We start from the raw sequence: 22,773 nt of genomic DNA on the forward strand, positions 1-22,773 counted from the left end.
GTTAAGGATGACTCTGAGGTTTTTGAGCTGAGCAACTAGAAAGATGGAGTTGACATTTTCTGAAATGGGGAAAAAGGCGGGAAGAACAAGTTTAGAGGTACAAAGAGAAAGATTAAGAGTGTTATTTTGGAAAGTTAAGTTTCATATGCCTATTATAGATCCAAGTGGAGGTGCTGAGTAGGTAACAGGTAATACAACTCTGCAGTGTGTATGTGTATGTACATACATACACACATGTACATGCAAATGTTCATGCACATATATAGAAAACTGGTTTAAAGGGGAAAATACCAAAATATTAAGACTTCTCATCTCTGGGGAGTAGGATAATAGATGATATTTATTTTTTCTTTGTGATAAAATTTTCCTATTTTTTAAAACAATAAAGCTACATTACTCTTATAATCAGTAAAAAACTAAAAGATTTTTCATTTTTTTTAAAGAAGAAATTGGTGATTGTTCTGAAAATGAGAAAAGTGGAAGTAATAATTCTGTAAAAAAAAAAAAAAAAAAAAAAAAGGCCAGGATTGAATATCACAGTTTTGAAGTTTGGGTAGCTGGGGCTTTCTCAAGAGAATGTTATAAACCTGGTGAGAAAGCTTAAGACAGAAATGAAAGGAACTGAGAAAGAAGGTAATAACAGAAAGTTCAAGGACAACAAAATATGTAAGATAAAGAATCAGTATTCAAAAAGGGAGAGAGTGGGTTAAATCCAGTTAAATGAAATTTGACACAGATGAATGTTTCTAGACTTGGGTATGAAAAGTTATCTTATGCCTGAACTGAATTCTAAAAGCCTAAGTGAAAAATGGAAGAAGAAAGGGTAATCCCAGCAGAGATACCAGGATACAGAACACAGAGATGTGAAACCATTTTGTAATAAAGAAAGGAGTACTACTGTTCCTAGCCAGAAAAGGTGCCAGTGGAAGAGTACATGGGATGAGGCTCTCAAGCTAGGCAGAAATTCACTTCAATCTTGTGGGTTAAGCCAAACATTTTAAGCTTTATCCTAAAAGTTAGAAAGAACTATTAGAAGATAATAAATGGGAGTCACATAGTCAGGCTTGTGTTTTAGTACCATCACTCTTACACCACCAGTACAGAAAACAGATTTAAAGGTAGGCCAAACTCAAGAAAGGAGATACGTCTGGGGCCTGTTGCAGTGGTCCAGGTGGAAAAGACGGGGCCTGAACCAACACAACTGTAATAGGAATGGAGAGATTGGGATAGACGCAAATAATGTTAAGACGCTATAGTTTTCTGTGACTGAATGGATTGGGAAGGGTGCATAAGAGAAAGGAATTTCCAATTATTCCAAAGTTGACTATATAAATAGTGGCACATTCACTCAGACAAACTATACAGGAGAAGAAACAGATATGGGAAAAGTAAGTTCAGTTTAGACTGTGAGGTAGTTAGGAAAACATATCAGTGAAATGTACGCATCTGGAGCAAGCAAAGTGTTCTTGTTGCCATATATTAAGACTTGGGGTTCTGGAGCCAGACAACCTGGTTTTAAATCCTCACTGTACCATTTACTAGCTGTGTGACCTTGAACAAGCTAAGGTAATTTCTGAGCCTCAGTTTCTCACCTATAAAATGGGGATGACAATAGTAACAATAACTCATAGAGTTATTATGAGGATTAAATTACATCATACATCTAAAGCACTAAGAACAGTATACATATAACAAGCATTCAACAAATGTTAATTCTCTCTGTGTGTTCTTCTGTACCTATGCCCTAGCCTTGGACTTTTTTACTCCCAGAGGAATGATTCAGGAGTTGAGTCTGATGCAAATTTTCAAACCACCAAAAAGAATAAATAGAAACTTTCAAGGTCTTCTAGTTCTCTGGAATTCATATATGTGGACTTAGACTACATATTCATATAGAAGAATTTAATAAAACCCAATTGAAAGGAAATAAAAATGATCCAAAACCTATGGAATGCAACAAAAGCAGTTCTAAGAGGGTAGTTTAGAGCAATACAATCCTACCTCAAGAAACGAGAAAAATCTCAAATAAACAACCTAACCTTACACCAAAAGCAACTATAGAAAGAACAAACAAAACCCAAAGTTAGTAGAAGGAGAGAAATCATAAACATCAGAGCAGAAAAAAATGAAACAGAAATGAAGAAAATAATAGGAAAGATCAATAAAACTAAAAGCTGGTTCTTTGAGCTGGTTCTTCTTTAAACAAAATTGATAAATCTTTAGCCAGATTCATCAAGAAAAAAAGGGAGAGGACTCAAATCAGTAAAACTGGAAATGAAAACGGAGAAGTTACAACTGACACCACAGAAATACAAATGATCGTAAGAAAGTACTACAAGCAACTATATGCCAATAAAATGGACAACCTGGAGGAAATGGACAAATTCTTAGAAAAGTACAACCTTCCAAGACTGAACCAAGAATAAATAGAAAATATGAACAGACCAATCACAACTAATGAAATTGAAACTGTGGTTAAAAATCTTCCAACAAACAAAAGTCCAGGACCAGATGGTTTCACAGGTGAATTCTATCAAACATCTAGAGAAGAGTTAACACCTATCCTTCTCAAACTCTTCCAAAAAATTGCAGAGAGTGGAACACTCCCAAACTCATTCTACAAGGCTACCATCACCCTGATACCAAAACCAGACAAATATATCACACAAAAAAGAAAACTACAGGCCAATATCACTGATGAACACAGGTGCAAAAATCCTCCACAAAACACTAGCAAACAGAATCCAACAACACATTAAAAGGATCATACACCGTGATCAAGTGGGATTTATTCCAGGGATGCAAGCATTCTTCAATATATGAAAACCAATCAATGTGATACACCATATTAAAAAATTAAAGAATAAAACCATATGATCATCTCAATAGATGCAGAAAAAGCTTTTGACAAAATTCAACACCCATTTATGATAAAAACTCTCCAGAAAGTGGGCATAGAGGGAACCTACCTCAACATCATAAAGGCCATATATGACAAACCCACAGCAAACATTATTCTCAATGGTGAAAAACTGAAAGCATTTCCTCTAAGATGAGGAACAAGGCAAGGATGTCCACTCTTCCCACTATTATTCAACATAGTTTTGGAAGTCCTAGCCACGGCAATCAGAGAAAAAGAAATACAAGGAATCCAAATTGGAAAAGAAGAAGTAGAACTGTCACTGCAGATGACATGATACCATACATAGAAAATCCTAAAGATGCCATGAGAAAACTACTAGAGTTAATCAATGAATTTGGTAAAGTTTCAGGATACAAAATTAATACACAGAAATCTCTTGCATTCCTATACACTAACAACAAAGGACAGAAAGAGAAATTAAGGAAACAATCCCATTTACCACTGCAACAAAAAGAATAAAATACCTAGGAATAAACCTACCTAAGGAGACAAAAGACGTGTATGCAGAAAACTATAAGACAGAAAGAAATCAAAGACGACACAAACAGGTGGAGAGATATACCATGTTCTTGGACTGGAAGAATCAACATTGTGAAAATCACTATAATACCCAAATCAATCTACAGATTCAATGCAATCCCTATCAAACTACCAATGGCATTTTTCACAAAACTAGAACAAAAAATTTCACAATTTGTATGGAAACACAAAAGACCCCGAACAGGCAAAGCAATATCGAGAAAGAAAAACGGAGCTGCAGGAATCAGGCTCCCGGACTTCAGACTATACTACAAAGCTACAGTAATCAAGACAGTATGGTACTGGCACAAAAACGGAAATATAGATCAGTGGAACAGGATAGAAAGCCCACAGATAAACCCATGCACATAGGTCACCTTATTTTTGATAAAGGAGGCAAGAATATACAATGGAGAAAAGACAGCCTCTTCAATAAGTGGTGCTGGGAAAACTGGACAGCTACATGTAAAAGAATGAAATTAGAACACTCCCTAACACCATACACAAAAATAAATTCAAAATGGATTAAAGTCCTAAATGTAAGGCCAGACACTATCAAACTCTTAGAGGAAAACATAGGCAGAACACTCTATGACATAAATCACAGCACAGCAAGATCCTTTTTGACCCACCTCCTAGAGAAATGGAAATAAAAACAAAAATAAACAAATGGGACCTAATGAAACTTAAAAGCTTTTGCACAGCAAAGGAAACCATAAACAAGACGAAAAGACAACCCTCAGAATGGGAGAAAATATTTGCAAATGAAGCAACTGACAAAGGATTAATCTCCGAAATATACAAGCAGCTCATGCAGCTCAATATCAAAAAAACAAACAACCCAATCCAAAAATGGGCAGAAGACCTAAATAGACATTTCTCCAAAGAAGATATACAGATTGCCAACAAACACATGAAAGGATGCTCAACATCACTAATCATTAGAGAAATGCAAATCAAAACTACAATGAGGTATCACCTCACACCAGTCAGAATGGCCATGATCAAAAAATCTACAAACAGTAAATGCTGGAGAGGGTGTGGAGAAAAGGGAACCCTCTTGCACTGTTGGTGGGAATGTAAATTGTTACAGCCACTATGGAGAACAGTATGGACGTTCCTTAAAAGACTAAAAATAGAACTACCATATGATCCAGCAATCCCACTCCTGGGCATACCCAGAGAAAACCATAATTCAAAAAGACACATGCACCCCAATGTTCATTGAAACAGTATTTACAATAGCCAGGTCATGGATGCAACTTAAATGCCCATCGACAGATGAATGAATAAAGATGTCGTACATATATACAATGGAATATTACTCAGCCATAAAAAGGAATAAAATTGGGTCATTTGTAGAGACATAGATGGACCTAGAGAGTGTCATACAGAGTGAAGTAAGCTAGAAAGAGAAAAGCAAATATAGTATAGCAACGCATATATGTGGAATCTAGAAATATGGTATAGATGATCTTATTTGCAAAGCAGAAATAGAGACACAGACATAGAGAACAAATGTATGGATACCCAGGGGGAAAGGGGTGGGGTGGGAGGAATTGGGAGACTGGGATTGACAAATATACATTATTGATACTATGTATAAAATAGACAACTCATGGGAACATACTGTATAGCACAGGGAACTCTACCTAACGCACTGAGGTAACCTAAGTGGAAGGGAAGTCCAAAAGGTAGGGAATATCTGTATGTGTATGGCTGATTCATTTTGTTGTGCAGTGGAGGCTAAAACAACAGTGTAAAGCAGCCATACTCCAATAAAAATTAATTTAAAAAAAGAAATAAAAAAGTGAACAATACATAGAGAATAAACGCAATCAATGATGAAGAAACACATTATTCTTGACAGTAACAGTAATACGATATATGTTTGCTAAATGGATAAATGAATCTGTCATCAAGACAAAATGCAGGTATGAGTACAAAAAGATCAAATCAGCATTTTTGGATTTGTTTACATCAAAAGTCAATTAAACCTGTGCTGTATAACACATTTCTTAAAAAAAAAAAAAAGCACATTTCTTCTCTAAATTATCTAGTTATATTAAATTGATATCAATTATTCAATTAAAGCCCACATATAGGAACATTACTGTTAAAGGATCAACTTTCATTATAAAATATTAACTATAAGAACTAAGATATTTTTATACCTCTTTTCGCATTCCACAGTTTGTTTTGGCTTGTTTCTTGTGACAGAAGTTGAATGATTAAGAATCCTAGAAGTAAATCAACACATTAATTCCATAGTATATTAAAGAGAATAGTGTATATACATGATATAAAAGATGTCCATAAATAACTGCATCTGGTCCATGAAGATCTTTGCTAGAAAACAATATTTAAATGTTATTTAGATCAGATGCTCATAAGCACACTGGCTATTATGAAGGAATGAAGTTCACCAACTCTTCCATGCATCTTCTCTTATAAACCCTTTCTCAAGGCTTGGATATCTTCTAGCCATGCTATTTCCCTGTGCATATCTAACTTTTGGCTGAGACAGAAGATAAAGAGATGCAGATTGTTTAGGTACCATCATAACTGATTTAGTTTTCCCAGGATAGCAAATGACAGGATCATGTTGATGTAATAAATAATCATTTTGCCAAATGCCAAATAATAAAACTTAATTCAAAATGCAAAGCCAGTGCTAAAGTTCAATTCTTTAAAAAAAACTCCACAAGTTTATTAAGCTTTTAATAACCAAATGAAACAGTATTCGAAGAAAACCAAAAAAAAAAAGAAAAAGAAAGAATGATAAACCACTGTATGAGAGAACTATTTGTCCATAATTTTATGTAATTCTAAGTGTTCATCTCAAAGTCAAAAGTAATGAATTATTAACTATCTTTCTTTAATATAAGTAACATATTTAAGAGTTCTTAATATTTATCCATTTACTATAGATATAAATGTTATCTTAATTTTCAATTTTAAGTTTAGTTTTATAAGGAGTAGAATATCTGCCTTTTATTCAAAATAATATCATCAGATGCCAACTATCAAAAGAATACACAGGAGAAAAGAAATTCCAAATTAAAGCTACATATTAACTATTAAAACACATAATTAAATAAATATAAGTGGGTAATTCCAGAAAGATGGTTAACATAAAGAAACCAATTTCCATTACCCCAGTTTCCTCACTAGCTTAGATCTAGTAGAGCCTCACCAGGAAGAAGTCTCAGTGAGGGGCAAAGGTCAACTATCACAAGCAAAGCAGTGAAGCTTTGTACCAAACAATTTCGAGATTACTGACACCTTTGTGTGGGCAGGCACTAAAATTGTACTGAATCCCCAAATGCAGAAGAATTTAGATAATAAATTATCTAAGACTATGAGGAAAAATTACATCATTAAAGAGTGATTTTTAAAAAAGGAAGTAAATCCTAAGAGTTCTCTTCACAAGGAAAAATTTTTTTTCTATTTCTTTAGTTCTGTATCTATATGAGATGATGGATGTTCACTAAACTGCTTGTGATAATCAATTCATGATGTATGTAAGTCAAATCATTATACTGAACACCTTAAACTTATACAATGCTGTATGTCAACTGTATCTCAATAAAACTGAAAGAGAAAAAAATCTTAATTTGAAAAGGAGATATAGCAGTGTGAAGTTTCCTGGGGGGCAATGTCAGAATTATTCCCTGGGAAGGGGAGGTCAAACTACAGTGCCCTTCACTGCAGTAAATTCTGAATTCTCCCCATACCATACTCACTAGTGTTGTGATTATTTATGTGTATAAGTCATATTGGAGCAGAAAGAAAAAAAGTTGAGATCTACTTACCTATAAAATATATTTTATGTACTGGAAAATTCTCCTATGAAAAATTTTGTGTACAATTGATATTTAATATTTTACTCTGTGATACTCAAAGTTAAAATAAATGTCTGTTTTATCTAAATACCTATTCTAGATTATTAAGACACTTCCCCAATCCAGGTACCAGTACTGAGTTTTAAGTAAAAGACTATATAATTCTATATAATTCAGCTGCATCAACCTGGCCCCTTAATACTTAAGGCGTCCACAAACTCTAGATACCTTGATGCACGTCCTGCTGCTCTGGTCCTCTGGAAGAGTTTTTCACTGAATGATGCTCTATAACATAAAGGCCTCCGTCTGTATTCACATTTCACGTACATCAACCAAACCAAAAGATGGAAGAAGTAAGATGTTTTGGGAGAGGATAGGGAAGTCATTAGTAAAGCAAGCAGAAAAGAAAGAATGGATAGATTTTAAGGGTTGAGAGAACTACCTGATTAGTTATAACAAGCTAGAGATTAACATGATGCTCCTCAAATTAGAGTTCACATGATCAGAAAAAAAAAATCACATGAAAAGGTAATGTACATAATTTCTGTAATTCTAAACCAAAATAATAAACTGTTCAAAATCTGATTTTGCTTTCCATGATCCTTAATTAATTATACTTCAATATAACTTTTCATAATTACTTTTTTAAATTTAGCTATATCACATAGTACTCAGAAGCACATGTTTGCACAGTAAGTAAAAATTCTCAGGACACACCTAAAAGCAAATAAAATAATTATTAAAAGTAAAGACGTAATAGAAAATACTATAGAATAAGTTAGCAGGAATGAACATGCAATGGGAACCAGTCAACTGAAGCTATTCATTGCTTGCATGTATTATAATCCTTTCTTTAGGATGATAATCAAACAAATTTTAAGAAGCCAGTTAAACATCTACTTAATCAGCCATGTAATAAGAAAATCAGTATAAGAAGAGCAGTAGCCACTTCTCTAATATTAACATACATAAGTAGAGTTGGTGGAAATTTGAAGAATTGGCTAAGTAATTTACAGAGCAACATTATTTTAAAATAATGATTTTTTAAGACAATAGTTTTTTATTTAGCTTCCTAAATTATAGTGAAGATAAAATTATGATTTGTGGAGATAAAATTATGACTTGTGGAACAGCTATTTTAATATAGACAAAGTCATTGATTCAGGGGGACTTCAATACACTCAAATACAAGTAGAAATAATCCAATAGTTTGACAAAGAGGATAAAGATTAGCTTTTAAAAATTTGACAATAAACTGTCAATACAAAGTAGTTTAATCTATGCATCTCAGACAAAGAAGGGGCAGTCTTCTAAATAACCAGGCTTCAGACTTTGAACACTTATGAGTTATCTACTTGATGGTTTATTTGGTGATCCTTTTCCCCACCCTTTTTGATTACTAATTCTGGATGATATCTTCTTGTTACTTTCCTAGGATAGTTTCATCCACCAAGTACTAGTATAAACCTTCTTTAAGAATCACAGATATTTTAAAAAACAGTACAAACTAAACAAGTGGCAAAGCTGCTCTAAGAAAATCATTACTAAACTCAACATAAGCAATTTTTAAATTGCCTCTAATTTTGGAGTGCATGCATGGCTTCTTTTAGCTGAGAGTTAACACTGCATTTACCTTTGACTAGTAGCTAGCCAAAGAACAGTTAAATAGTAAGCACACAGTCAAAGTAGGAGTCTTAAGTGGTACTTCCTGATATACAAAGATAATCTTACCCCAGATAAATTATTTTAAATCAAGACTAACAATAAACAAACAAAAACATTACAATGATTATGTTAAAACTTAAAAAGAAATTTTACAACTCCTGGTTGACTTGCAATTTTAAATAGCATTTCAGATTCTTCATTAATAAAGTTGGAATCTAAAACAATACAGTGTGAAAGGGAAAAACTACAACCAGAGAAGGTATAAAAACTCAAATCCTCTAAGGAATATATTCTTATACAAGATTACTTTTGACTTTTTGGACTCACTCAAATTTTAGTATTTTAACAGTTAACAAAAAATTTTAATTATCTACATCTAAGACATATAAGCAATAGCAACATATTTTAGAAGGAAGGATGAGATCATTCAATGGAGAAAACACTAGGTTCAGCATAAGAAAATTCTGGGATCTAATTTAAATTGTCTACAGATTACAAATTTTAAAAGTAAAATGTACTCCTTACTTTATGAACAAATATTATAAAATTTTAATGCCTTCAAAAATTAGACATAGTTATAACATTAATGTCACTCCATATTAATATTTAATCCATAAAGCTCTTATACTTGTATGCACTAACATCCGAAAAGGAGGATGAAGTAGAGAAACAGTTCAGAGAAAGAGAGGAATTAATTTTGTATAAATCTCAAAAAATAACAGAAATTATGTAGAGAGAACAAATTATTAAATTAATGGTTCCTATTAGCTTTAAATTTGTTGATCTCATTTTCAAGCAATTAATTAACCAGTAACAGTATTACTGAGTACCTACTACGTACAAGGCAGTGCTAGGCGCTGTTTTGTACTGATTACAAAACTATCACAAAAACAAGACCTGTGAAACATCATTTGATGTTGTATCTAGGCTAGAAAGAATAATTTGTCAGAGGGATAGATGAAAAACTAATACAACAATAGGAGAAAATTGAAAATATAGAAATGTTATATATGGCAATGTTAAAATCTAAAATTATGCACTCAAATGCTATTCTTAACACAATGAGAGAAATGGATGTTGTCGTGGGTTCTTATAAAATCAGTATTCTCTGTCCATAATGATAAATGCAATTTTTTCACCTGCCAGGTAGAGGAGGTAGAAACTCAACTATTTTTTAAGCTACACAGAGCAGGTGGTGGCTTGGTTCATCAAACCTCTTAAACCAATGGGGAGATCAATACTTTAATTATACTGAAGGGGGAAAACACACACAACCTCATAAGTAGCCAATTTTTAAAAAGCCCAGTTAAAAATGAATCATAGGAAAAGATTAGAAGATAAGATTCACAGAAAAGGGTGACAGAAAGTTATGGCAGAAGAAAAATGTCAATTGAGAATGAGGATACATTAGATATAGAAGGCATAAAGATGAGTGATATTTTCTAGTATGTTTTTTAATTCTATAAATGTAGTAGCAGTGCAAAAAAAGATACTGAGTGATTATTTTAAAAAAATAGTGGCCCCTAAAACCACACGTCTGTCATTGAATAAGTTTTAATAGTAATTATTTTTCAAAGCATCTTTGAAATGCCAGTATACTTTTTTAAGCTTCCCAAAACATGGTCATGTGATCCATAAACATTTATTGCTTTGAATAAGTAAAATGCTTAGTAGTTATCCATGTTAAGTGCACCAAAATCATTCTTTTAATTTTCTCAAAACAAAAAAATCTCAGATCTGCTTTATTATTTCAAAACTATAAATGCAGTACTCTCAGTACATGAAGATGGCAATAAAGCTGACCCTCAGCAGCACATAGAACTTCTTCTGTATTAAAAATGGACTTGCACTGATCTTACACTCATTAACACAATGTCCTCCTCATTGCCAATAACACGCATTTGGAGAAAGCCCAGCCAGAGGGAGAAATGCTCCTTGACCAAGAAACAGACTAAAGTGAACCTGTGACTCTCAAATCGTCACACTGATTTAATCAACGATTATATAATTCAGTTCAATTTTAAGGAGTTTACACATATCCCAAGTAACTCAAAATCTGATAAAAAGCACACTATATACCTGTGACACGTACTTGGAAAAAAATGCTCATAACATATCTAATGCTACTGTGAGCTAAGGTGAATATCAACAATTATTATCATTTAGCACCAGGAATAAAAAAGAGATACCAAAGCAATAGTTAAATATAATGACTAGATGAGTATAAAGTATTCTGTTAATTGTATATGTAACTTTATATTTCTCTCCTAAGTATTTCCTATTGTCTTTTAGTAGTTAGTCCCTTGAAATAGATCTTAAGATGGTCCTATTGTTTACTGTTTATTTGATAATCTTTAAATACTCAGATTTAATGATTATAAAAGTTGCCCACTTAAATCTCATTATTGAAAAAAATACCTGTTCTTCTGCTCTTGCTGCAATAACTGAGCAGCTATTTTCCTCAAATCAGTTACTTCTTTCAAACCATCATCTTCTTCCTCGGCAAGTAATTGCTCTTTCCCAAGTCTGAAAGGTGACACAAACATGGTTATCCAAAAAGTAAGGCAGATGATATTTTATGCCAGCTTCCAAACGTAGAAACCATTTTTTATTTTCAATAGCATGTGAAAGCTAAAACCCTATAAGGTCCTTGTATTTAAAATGTTAAAATAAGAAATTAAAGAATATTTAAGGAATATAAAAACATATCTATCCTCTCAATAGGAAACATGGCATACTGGTTATATTAATATAATTAATGGCTAAAAGGTAAACTGCACCACCATTTTGTAATTTCTGAAATGTGTAATGGCCATAGTAATTTAACAATGCATATTCTCCATCTTGAGTGTAATAAGGACCACAGGGCTCTATTTGGCCTATCTTTAGAGATAGAAAATGTTATGAAAATCTCTCATTTTATCAAGCCACTCTACTCTTATCAATTTATTCATTTTGATTTTCAAAATCTCTATGTAAGATGTTTAAGTAGTGGAAATGCAAAATAGATTCAGATTGGCAATTTGCCAAAAAACACTCATTAAACTACATAGTTTTATCATTCAAAAAGAACAAAGAAATTTTAAAATTGTCCTCCAAACTCTAGTAATTTTACCCCAAAGGTATTTCATTTAAAAAATGGTGCCAAGCCTAAGACTCTGTATCTTTACCATATCTTGCATGCCACTGGAGACTCTCAAGTATAGGCAACTGTCCTCATGAGATAAGGTGAGAAAGTAAGAGAAGAATGAAATATAGAGTACAAGACAAAGCACTGTATCTCCTTATGGGGTACCAGAGATGATTAATTAATGACTGTTAAAAAGTTACCAATGAGGTCATTTGGGGGAAGCACAATGCATAGAAAAGAGAAAAACTTGGGGATCAGAGAGAGAGAGAGCTAGGTTCACACCCGAGGTTCTAGTGGACACTAGCTAAGTAGTTCTAGACAAGAAACTTTAGTCTCCGAGCTTCACCTTCCTCATCTGTAAAAATGTGGACAATATCGACCCCACAGGATTTAGTGAAGATTAAGTAAGAAACATGGCAAAGCACGTAGCACAGATCCTGGTATATGGTAGGTATTCAACAAATGCTCCTTCCTTCCTGCAGCTATGAAGTAACTTGAAGGAGTGACTGAAAAATGTGGTAGGTCATATTCCATCATTTCATAAGATAAATGATACAGAAAAGATCCAAAGTACAATTATTTTAATAAAATAGAGAAGTAAATACCCTTAAAATTACCATAACCAGTCTGATGAAACGGAAAGTGTATTAGACCAAGAGTCAGAACACCTGAGTTCCAGACATTTGAAACTCCAAGCCTCAGTATCCTAATTGGTCAAATTATGCCAATACCATCTGTTTTAAAGAGTTGTTAGATAGCTCAAATGAGGCAATGTATGGGAAGGTACAGTATTCTTCAGTAATAATAATAGGTGATATTATAATTACACTTATAGGGGAAAACAGTGTATATACTACACTCAACTTATATGTTCAGTATAATTTTCAGTTTAATTGTGGAATGCAGACAGATGAAATATTCACAAATTAACTATCTGAACTTAACAGGTAAATGAACAAAAAAAAATATTCGTTCAAGTAGAAGTATCTAAAGAATATTTCAAGTATTAGTAAGTAACATTTCAATTTGAGAATTAGTGTGTGCTTACCTTTTTTCATCTCCCAATTCTTCATTTTTCTGAGATTTTTCAGGGGCTTTTTCTTTTCCCTTATATAAAAGAAAGTTATCATTTTAAATTGTATTGTTCACTTTTGTGAGATTAAGGAGAACACGTTATTAATACTTGTTCAAAGTTTTCTTTACCTTAAGGAAAGCAACAAATGATCCAATAGGTGCATCTCCTTGTTCAGGAACTGCTACATCATCTGTGTTGGGGTCAGTAAAATCATACACCTCCTGGTCTAAGTGGAGATTAATATTTATTAGAAAATATGAATAGTAAACAGTATTCTCTGACACTGCAGTGCTTAGAAAAAAGTATATTTTCCCAATAAAAGAGTTGGCCAAAGATACTATAATTTTTTAAAGGCCATTTTTAATAAAATATTCATTTTTAATAAGAGCTATGTACATGATATAAAAATAGCAGACACCATATGAACTACCTTTCTGAGAATCAGGTTTACTTCCTACTGAGTGACTGTCATTTCTTGATGTCTGCTCTCTATTTGATTCTGAGACTTGAGAATGAAGGCTGATTGTGTCATCATCTGATGGCTGAACAGAATAAGCAAAAAGTAAAAATGAGGCATTTTAAACATATGATAAGGATTAAGTTGCTTTAATATCACATTTTAAGTATAGAACATCTGATTTAAATCTCCAGTTTTCAAACCAAAAATTAATATGAGGTTTACTGTTCTGCTTTTTAAAACGTGCCTGTCTTTTTTTATTTGAAGTCATAAAATGCAATGATGATCATATTTTTAAGCAAAAGAAATCAAGTGTGTGCAAGTGTCTATCTATTTCAAAGCTCTAATAAAATTTTAAAATAAAACAGTTCAGCAATAGAGAAGACTCACTTCCGTTGTAGACAATCGTTTCTCTCCATTATCACTTCCAATTCCAGAGTCAGGGCCATGATTTTTATTTGGATAAAAATCTTCCATACTATGGAAATACAAATTCTAAGGGCAGTTAGGGTTTTCTTCTTAAATAGATAATACATAATTGACGTAAAATTTCCCTAGATAATACAGTCTTACACATTTTTGATATGTAAGATCCTTAAAGACATGAGGAGAAAAATATCAGATCATACAAAACACTTTATTCATGTCCCTCATGTAATATTTTTCTTTCATGTGCTCTGTTGTAAAAACTTAACAATAGCTTATTATTTCTCCTGAGAGATTCAGAAAAGCAGACAGCCCTGCTAGAAAATCATCTTGATAAAGACCTATTTTTATCAGTTTGACAATTTCACCACAGAATGCTGAAATGTTTTTTAACTTTAATTCATAGAGTTTTTTCTTCATTATCTTTAAAAATATATTTTAGCTTTATAAATAAGGCCCATTTAGTAATTAAGAAAAGAGAAAAAAGGCAAAAAAAGTCTGTGAAGCATTGAATAAGCAATTGTTTTGGTGTGAGGATAGAGCTGTCCTTGCAAATTTCTGAATTACAGTATACCACCCAGGTTGCAAAATATTTTTCGCTTTAATTTGCAAATTTACTATACACTCTACACTGACCACTGATTATGTGCCAAGAATTGGGCTAGGTGCTTTAAAGGTAATGCCTTATACATTCCTTGTGAAAACTCTAGCAAGTTATTGGTGCTTTCTCATTTTACGGAAGAGGAAAGTGAGGCCAAGAGGGGTTGAAAAAATTGCCCAATGACATGCAACTTGCAAATGGCAGTCTAAATTTGTTCCCAAGATTATCTAACACTAAAGTCCCTGATCTTAATCACTATGCTATACTTCCTCCCCAAATACTGATTTTATACTTTTCAAAAGTATATCAACAAACTTAGGGAAGCAATTACCAAGTGTCAAGGCACTATGCTGAACACCTGAGATGAGATGAATTTTTAAATGTTTGGCTTCAAAGGGCTCTCAGCCCAGAGGGGAAGGGAGTATGTTTATATGTTTTGAAGAATATGACACAGGTAAATATAAAGTGCTGTGAGAAAAGAGAGATTAACTAATTCTCCTTGGTAAGGTTAAGAAAGGCCTCATCCAAGAAAGTGGCATTTGAGATGAATCTTGAAGGATGAAAAGAGGCAACAATTGCCAGCATTTGTTGAGTGTCTACATTGTGTTAGATACTATGCCAGGTACACATATTTTATTTATAATCCTTACATTATACAATTTATGCATTATTTCTTTTTACAAATGAAGATAATACAGCTTATAAAAGTTAACTTCCCAAGGGGAAAAATTATGACATTTACTGAATATTATTCATTGAACTAGTTGCCAAACACACATTTAATTCTCACAACAAGCTTATAAAGTGTGTATTGCTAACATTTTAAATAAAGAAACAGGCTCAGAGAGATTAAATAACTTACATAGCCCACAGAGGAATTAAGAGAGAGATTAAACCATGATTAGAGCTGAAATCCATCTGACTCCACTGCACAATAATACATCCATGTACTATACTAAAATACATTGGTGTATTCGTAATAGACGATAATGATAATAATAAGCTATTTGTTGAGGAATTATTATGGGTAAGACATTGTGTTAAGTACTCTATATACATTATTTCATTTAATCCTGACAGCATCCATATGATTATTTCCCTTTTCACATACAAGAAAGCTGAGAACCAGAGATATCATGACACAAGGACATATAGTTATTAAGGGTCGGAGAAGAGCTTCACAGGCATATTATGTCTGACTCCAAAAGCTGATGATAAGTATAGCTACTGTAATGCCTATGTAAAATAAAGAGTTTACAAAATAGTCAAGGCACGGAAAGTAGTTAAGAACCATATAGCCAAGAACATGAGTGTGAAACTCAAAGTACGAGAACTTCCTAAGTAATTCAGTACCAGCTGTGAGTGAGAGATAAGCACACCCAAAAGCCAACTCATAAATAAACTCTATTGACCTGCACTGTCCAATACAGTAGCCACCAGTCATATACGGCTATTGAGCATCTGAAATGTGACTAGTCCAAATTGAGACATGCTATAAATGTAAAATACATACTAGATTTCAAAGATTTAAAAGGAAGAAAAAGAATGTGAAATAACTTACTAATTTTTTACATTTAATTATATGTTGAAATGACATTTTGATATATTGGGTTAAGTAACATACATTATTAAAATTAATTTCACCTGTTTATTACTTTTTTTAAGTGGGCTACAAGAAAATTAAAAATTACTTACATGGCTCACATTGCCTTTCTATTGGATGGCACTGCTAGAGAACATCTCCAAAATATATCTCAATTCTGTCCACTCCTTTTAATCTCTACTGCAATAACCCTATTCAAGACCCCTTGATCTCTTGGCAGTACCACAACAACCTAACTAGTCCCTGTACTTCTACTCTTGTATACTTCCAATGTATTCTCTCTGTAAGAGCCAAAATAGTTTTTTTTAAACATAATTCAGATCATGTTATTCTCCTGTTTATAACTGTCCAATGACTTCCCACTGTACTTTAAATAAAATTCAAACTCCTTACCACAGCCTCCAAAGCCCCCACATGACTTCAGCCCTGACTACCTCTCCAAAATCAACTTGTACCACAATGCTGGCCTCCTTTGTTTTTTTAACACACCAAGTTTCTTCCTAACTTAACGCCTTTGCACATGGCATTATTTCTGCCTGAAATGCTCTTCCCCTCACTCTTGCCACAGCTAGCTTTTCTCCTTCCAGGTCTTGACTTAAAACCTCACCTTCTCAAAGAGACATTCCCTGACCACACTCCTGAAACCTGTTCCTTTCTTTCAAAGCAGTCACCACAATTTGAAATTATATGTGTGTGTGTGTGTGTGTGTGTGTGTGTGTGTGTGTGTGAGTTCTTGCTTTATTTACTGACTGACATCCTCCACTAGAATGTGAGCTTCATGAGGGCCAAGGCCAATGTGTATATAATTCAACAAAACATACTCTGAACCTGCCGGTAGGCATTCAACTGATATTTTTAAAATAAATAAATGACTAATACAATGAATGCTGTTACTAAAGTAATTTTTAAATAAATATAAAGCATACTAATAGAGATTAGTATATGAATTAATTCTAATTTTTATAGAATTGTTTGGTCTACTATCATTTATAATATTAAACAAAATAATCTTTCGGAACTAAATTTAATGTTCTGATATTTAATTCTACTGAGGCAACAAAAATATTCAAGAAAAAGTCCTATTTGGGAATTCAAGAACTTGCACTGTTAACAACAGTATACTCTCATCCAACTCCAAATTATTTTCCATGCTACTGGACAGAATTATGTTTTCATAAAATTGTTCAGACCAATCTACATCTCCAAAGGATGAATTAAAAACAAAATATCAAATCTAACATTTCAAAATCTCATGAGTAGAAAAACACCAATATCATAGAGAACATCAATGATAACTCAACTTTGATCCAGACATAAAGAATATGAAGGTGAAAGGTATCCCGAAATGTCTTGCTCTTCCGCTAACCTCAGTTCAAAGTCAAATTCTACTTGTTATTTGAAACGTACAACAGTGATCACAGGAGAAAATTAACAGTTGTCAAGTGCTGAGAAATTAGTGTTTCTGTACTATAATGTCAAATTTTTATATTTTACTACTAAAAGCTTTAATAATAAATTTTTGAGAAAATTCCGAATGTATTCTAGTATACCAAAAGTTCATTCTATGATGGTGATATTTCACTTCAGCCAATTATTTAACACTGGGCCAATCAGTCTAAGTATATTCAGTACACTCGAGATTAATAAATATCTTTTATATAGAAAGAAGACACAATCATCATGAAATGAGACTGTCAGAATATTACATTACCTGTCTGTGAGAGGTTGGGAGGGCATTCTTTTACTCAATGATGGAAGATCCAGAGAATCTGGTTTCTTATCCATTCTGCAACATGCTTGGATATTTAAGTATTTAAATATGTGTACTTTACCTTTTAAACATATCTGTCAATAAATAATAAAGATTTAATTATATAGGTCCAAATATAAATGTCATCTACCAATTTATTGATAAATTTTAATAATCTCAAATTATTCGGAGACATAACAATCATGAGAGATACTCTGCATATTTAAATAATTTGTACTTCTGACACTAGGTGAAAAAAATCTGACAACACTGATACCAACTAAAATTCTACTGCGGTCTCTGTTCTTATTAGAAAAAATAAGTTAATTTTTCTGTATTTCACTGTGTATTTTTGTTAAAAGCACAATGTACAAACCACTAAACAATATAAAATTTATAATTCATGAAAGTTGCCTTTATTCGAAAAAAATGAAAAGAAATATATTCATTGTAGTGGTGAGAACAGAAAACAATAATAATCCATGTAATTCTTTAAAGTAATCTCATCAGAATCACTAAGTCATTTGGGCTAAACACTGGAACAAAACAGCTAATCAAAAGAATGTAAATATAGGAAAAATGAATTTGTTGAAAGGTGTGATGGTAGGCCAGTTAGAATAAAATAAAGCTTTAAATGGTCAATTCAACTAAGATAATATCATGAAAAGTTATTTACATTGGTGATAAAGAAAAGGAATAACGAAGGGAAAAATACTATGTGAAAGAAAATATTCTATATAAAAAAGATAGACAATGCACAGTAGGGAAACAGTAAGTCAGCTTTACAAAGGTTAACTACAGTCACCATAAGTGTTATCGAATAAATATTTCTCAAAAATTAGAATAAAAAATGTTTTGTTTTATGGGCACACATAACCTAGCAACACACAAAAACAATGAACAAAGAAAACAGTAAGAAAAGTACAGTAAAATGTAATTATCATTCCACGTAGAAAGGATAAATCTAATAGATACCAGATCTGACCTGACCACTGAAAAACTTCATTTAAAAGGAAAATTTAAAACATCTGAGCTATTAGAATATAAATACATTACCAATTAAAATGTATCCTATTATCTGTCCAAACTATTTTTAAAAATTATCTCTTATTTCCAAATTAAATGATGGCAAATTACTTTCTTTTGTAAATTTAATTTATATCATAATAATTCACGTACAGTTTTAAAAATCAAAGTGAATTACAAAACTGATAACAAAAAATTAATCCCCCATTCCACCCCTTTCAATCTCTAAGACCCAGTCCCCACATTCAACTCTTTCAGTTGGTTTCTGCTTTTTACCTTCATATATATAAATAACATGGGTCTAATGCTATTTTTTTATTTTTCAATTATATATTTTATTTATTGAGGTCTTACTAAGGAAGATGAGGACTTAGATTCCTTATGTTACCACTACCACTGAGGCATGAGATAGATGGGCCCCAGGCTGAGCAGCTGGAACCTGTCCCCTGTGGACAGATACTCCAAGATAAAGATAATGGCAGGAGCAAGGAGGAGCTGAGTCCTGCTTGGATACAAGATAAAGAGACCAAGTATTTCTCATTCTTGAGGTCAAGGAGACCTCCCCAACTACACATGCACAGAAAGGTTCCTCAGAGGTCAGAGAAGGGAGGGGGCGCCAGACCATAATATGTTTGGTCAACTTCCCAGAAATCCTTGCATTGGAATCCATCTGGCTGAAAGAGGCATGCGCACACAGGAGAGGACCCTGAGTTAAACCAAATATGGACTCAGAGCCAGGCAAAGCGAGATGACTGGCCAGAGGAAACCCGGAAGAACTGCCCTATATAAGTGACTTGAATCACCTCTCTGGTGCGCTCCTGCTCATTAGGGAGGACGCCCACACCCTTTCTCTCCAGGTGTGTATCTCAGCCTTGCTTCTGTCTTAACAGTTTCTCTGTGTGCTCTCCCACTTGTGCTGTGTCTCTAAACTTTGTGCCTGTTTTTACAGTTTTTGCCTCCTTGAAACATTCTTGCTTTCAAACGTGGCAAGAGCCAGGGAAACTTTGTTTCTAGCCTCTAGCCCCTGGTGGTCTAGTGGCTAGGATTTCTGGTTTTCACCCAGGCTACCCAGGTTCAATTCCTGGGCAGGGAATTAAGATCTCGCTTCAACCCATCGCTCACTGCTGTCTCCACGAGATCACCACCACTATCATAAATCATCAAACCACCTTCCTCCCATCCCCAATCCCTACCAACTCATATAAACATACTTCCTCCCTCTTCAGAAGCATAACATAGTGGTTAGACCATGGATTCTGGAGTCAGACTACCTTGGTCTGAAACCAGGCTCCACCATATGCTAGCCGTGTGACCTTGGACAAGTCACTAAACATCTATGCCTCTGTTTCCTCCTATATAAAATGAGGTATAATGACAGTACCTGTTTTATAGGGTTGCTATAAGAAATGAATTAATGGATGTAAAGCATTTTCAACAGTGCCTGGAGCATGGTAAGTGCCATATAAATCTTTGCTATTATTATAACTATGTCACAATTTTTCATTAAATCAAAATCCAGTATGTACAATATTATGACCAAGAAAATATTCACAGATGAACTACATAGGTTAGTTAGATTACACTTCCTTTCTCCTGTAAGTTTTTGTTTTTCCTAAAATGACTACTTGTCCCATTTTTTTCCTTTGCATAATTTTCTGTATGCCTATTACTAATTCATTCCTGACTCTGACATAACTGTAAAACATCGCTCCATACTGACAAACACATCAAGTCAGCTATCAATTTCTTTCTTCTTTTTCTATTTTCTTTTTGGAGACAACCCCCCTATTCCAAACTGACTTGTTGCTGTCTAGGTCTATGCATACCTGTTTATGTTGGACATGAATTCTTTCTCAATTTACTCCCTCATTTTGATATAGTATACCCTCTGCTAGCTTCCTAGTAAAGGGTGCAGGAGAGCTAAAATTTCTGAGATCTTTCATGTTTGAAACTTTTTTCTATCTTACATTTAACTGATAGTTTGACGTTATAAAGTTGGAAATATTTCCTCAGTCTTTGAAGGCATCATTCTAACATCTTCTAGCTTCCCATGCTGCTGCTGAGAAGTCATTCTGATTACCACCGCTATGAATGTGACCCATTTTGTTTCAATGGAAGCCTTTCAGTGTTTTTGGTCTGTCTTTCATGTTAGAAATTATTTCTGCAATATCTAGTGATCCAATGCTGTCTGTTCATTTTCAAAAGTGAAACAATAAGAAGCCAAATGGAAGCTCTATGTATGAGGGAGAAGTTTATCAACGGTGAGCCTCACTGTCTAGATTTCAGACAGTGACTGCACACTTCTTCAGGGGCCTGCCAATGATCAGTATATCTATAGGTCTTCTCTCCTAGTTCAATCAGTTTACCAAGAGAGAAATCCACCAACTCTGCCTGAGATATATAAGAGAGGCTGCAAGTATTCTGGGAGCCAAGCAAGAGACATCTACTGGAGAGTCCCAGCATTCAGTATGTAAGCATTCACTGTTTCCAGTATGGGGTCTCACCCCTACCCACAGCTGTACCTGGAGCCCCTGACTCTGGTTGAGTCTCTCTATAGCTGTGCTGTCCAATACAGCAGTCACTAGCCACATGTGGCTATTTAAATTTAAATTTAAATTTAATCTAAATAAAACTAAAAATGCAATTCTTCAGTCACACTATGTACTTTCAAGTGCTCATTAGCCACTTGTGGCTACCGCACTGCAGGTTTAGAACATTTCCATCATCACAGAAAGTTCTAATAGACAGTGCTGCTCTAAAGAGTAAACTCCAGGCTTATATTGAGGCAAGGAACGATACTCCTTTGGCTGCTGAGCTGAGGAGGAGAATCTGAGAGAATCCACCTACTCCTCAGAGTAAACGCTAGGCTTCTGCTAAGGCAAGGGAGGGGAAGTCATGTAGCTGTGGAGCTAAGGACAAGAATCAGAGTGTAAACTTAGACCTGTAGTATCAAATATGTTAACCACTAGCCATGTAAACCTATTTAAATTTCAATTAATCAAAATGAAATTAAATTGAAAATTTGGTTCCTTAGTCGCACTAGCCATATTTCAAGTACTCAATAGCAAGTGGCTATGGTATTAGACATCACATGTTATAGAACACTCCAATCATTCAAAAAGTTTACTGGATATCAAAGCCTTAAATATTCTATAGACCTTCATGTTTTCAGTCTTTCATACCTATATTTATAGTTACATGATTCCTTCAATAATCACGAAAGAAACACTCAAGCCATTCCCAGGTTTAACACAGTAAAATCAGCTTGCTTCTTGTTGCCTTCTCCCACAGCAGACACAGTTTCAGCTTTCCCCATCCTGCTAGGGCAGCTACTACCAGGACCCCAGCCAGCCTAAAAAGGCACCTCCTTTGCAATGAGTGGAATGCACCTTTGTAGGAAGAAAAAGGCAACCTGTCTTCTGGATGTATACAAACCCAGTGCCAGGGCACGTAGCTTAGAAATAGAGTGCAGGCTGGCATTTCACTACCATATGCCTCCTCAGCCAGATACTCCTGTGCAGTAAGTAGAGATCCTAGTTACCACTATTTCACTTATTTTCCATTTTCCAAAATTCTGTTGCCATCTCTTCCCCTGCTGTCCTCTTCTGTCTCATTCTTTGCCCTCGTGGGTTTACAGCTTAGTGTATTCCTATGCTATCATTTTAGTGGATTCCACGTGGATTTAATTCTCAAACTAAAAGTATGAATTAAAACTTTTCCACTTGTATATTTTTCTTTCTGTTATGATTCCAC

At 33.8% G+C, this 22,773-nt stretch overlaps 1 protein-coding gene across 2 annotated transcripts in view; it reads right to left on the minus strand.

Moving 5' to 3' along the window:
• Positions 1-22,773, minus strand: part of LRCH2 (leucine rich repeats and calponin homology domain containing 2) — an 89,218-nt gene that overhangs the window by 25,504 nt on the left and 40,941 nt on the right. For both annotated transcript variants that reach the window (XM_061177819.1, XM_061177818.1), the window contains exons 6-12: positions 17,956-18,089; positions 14,005-14,092; positions 13,588-13,699; positions 13,286-13,383; positions 13,131-13,189; positions 11,371-11,478; positions 5,617-5,682 (exon numbers count right to left, since the gene is read on the minus strand). In XM_061177819.1, coding sequence (XP_061033802.1) covers positions 5,617-5,682; positions 11,371-11,478; positions 13,131-13,189; positions 13,286-13,383; positions 13,588-13,699; positions 14,005-14,092; positions 17,956-18,089 — 665 coding nt within the window. The remainder of the gene's footprint in view (positions 1-5,616; positions 5,683-11,370; positions 11,479-13,130; positions 13,190-13,285; positions 13,384-13,587; positions 13,700-14,004; positions 14,093-17,955; positions 18,090-22,773) is intronic.

Source organism: Eubalaena glacialis, chromosome X (assembly GCF_028564815.1).
Source record: "Eubalaena glacialis isolate mEubGla1 chromosome X, mEubGla1.1.hap2.+ XY, whole genome shotgun sequence".
NCBI lineage: Eukaryota > Metazoa > Chordata > Mammalia > Artiodactyla > Balaenidae > Eubalaena > Eubalaena glacialis.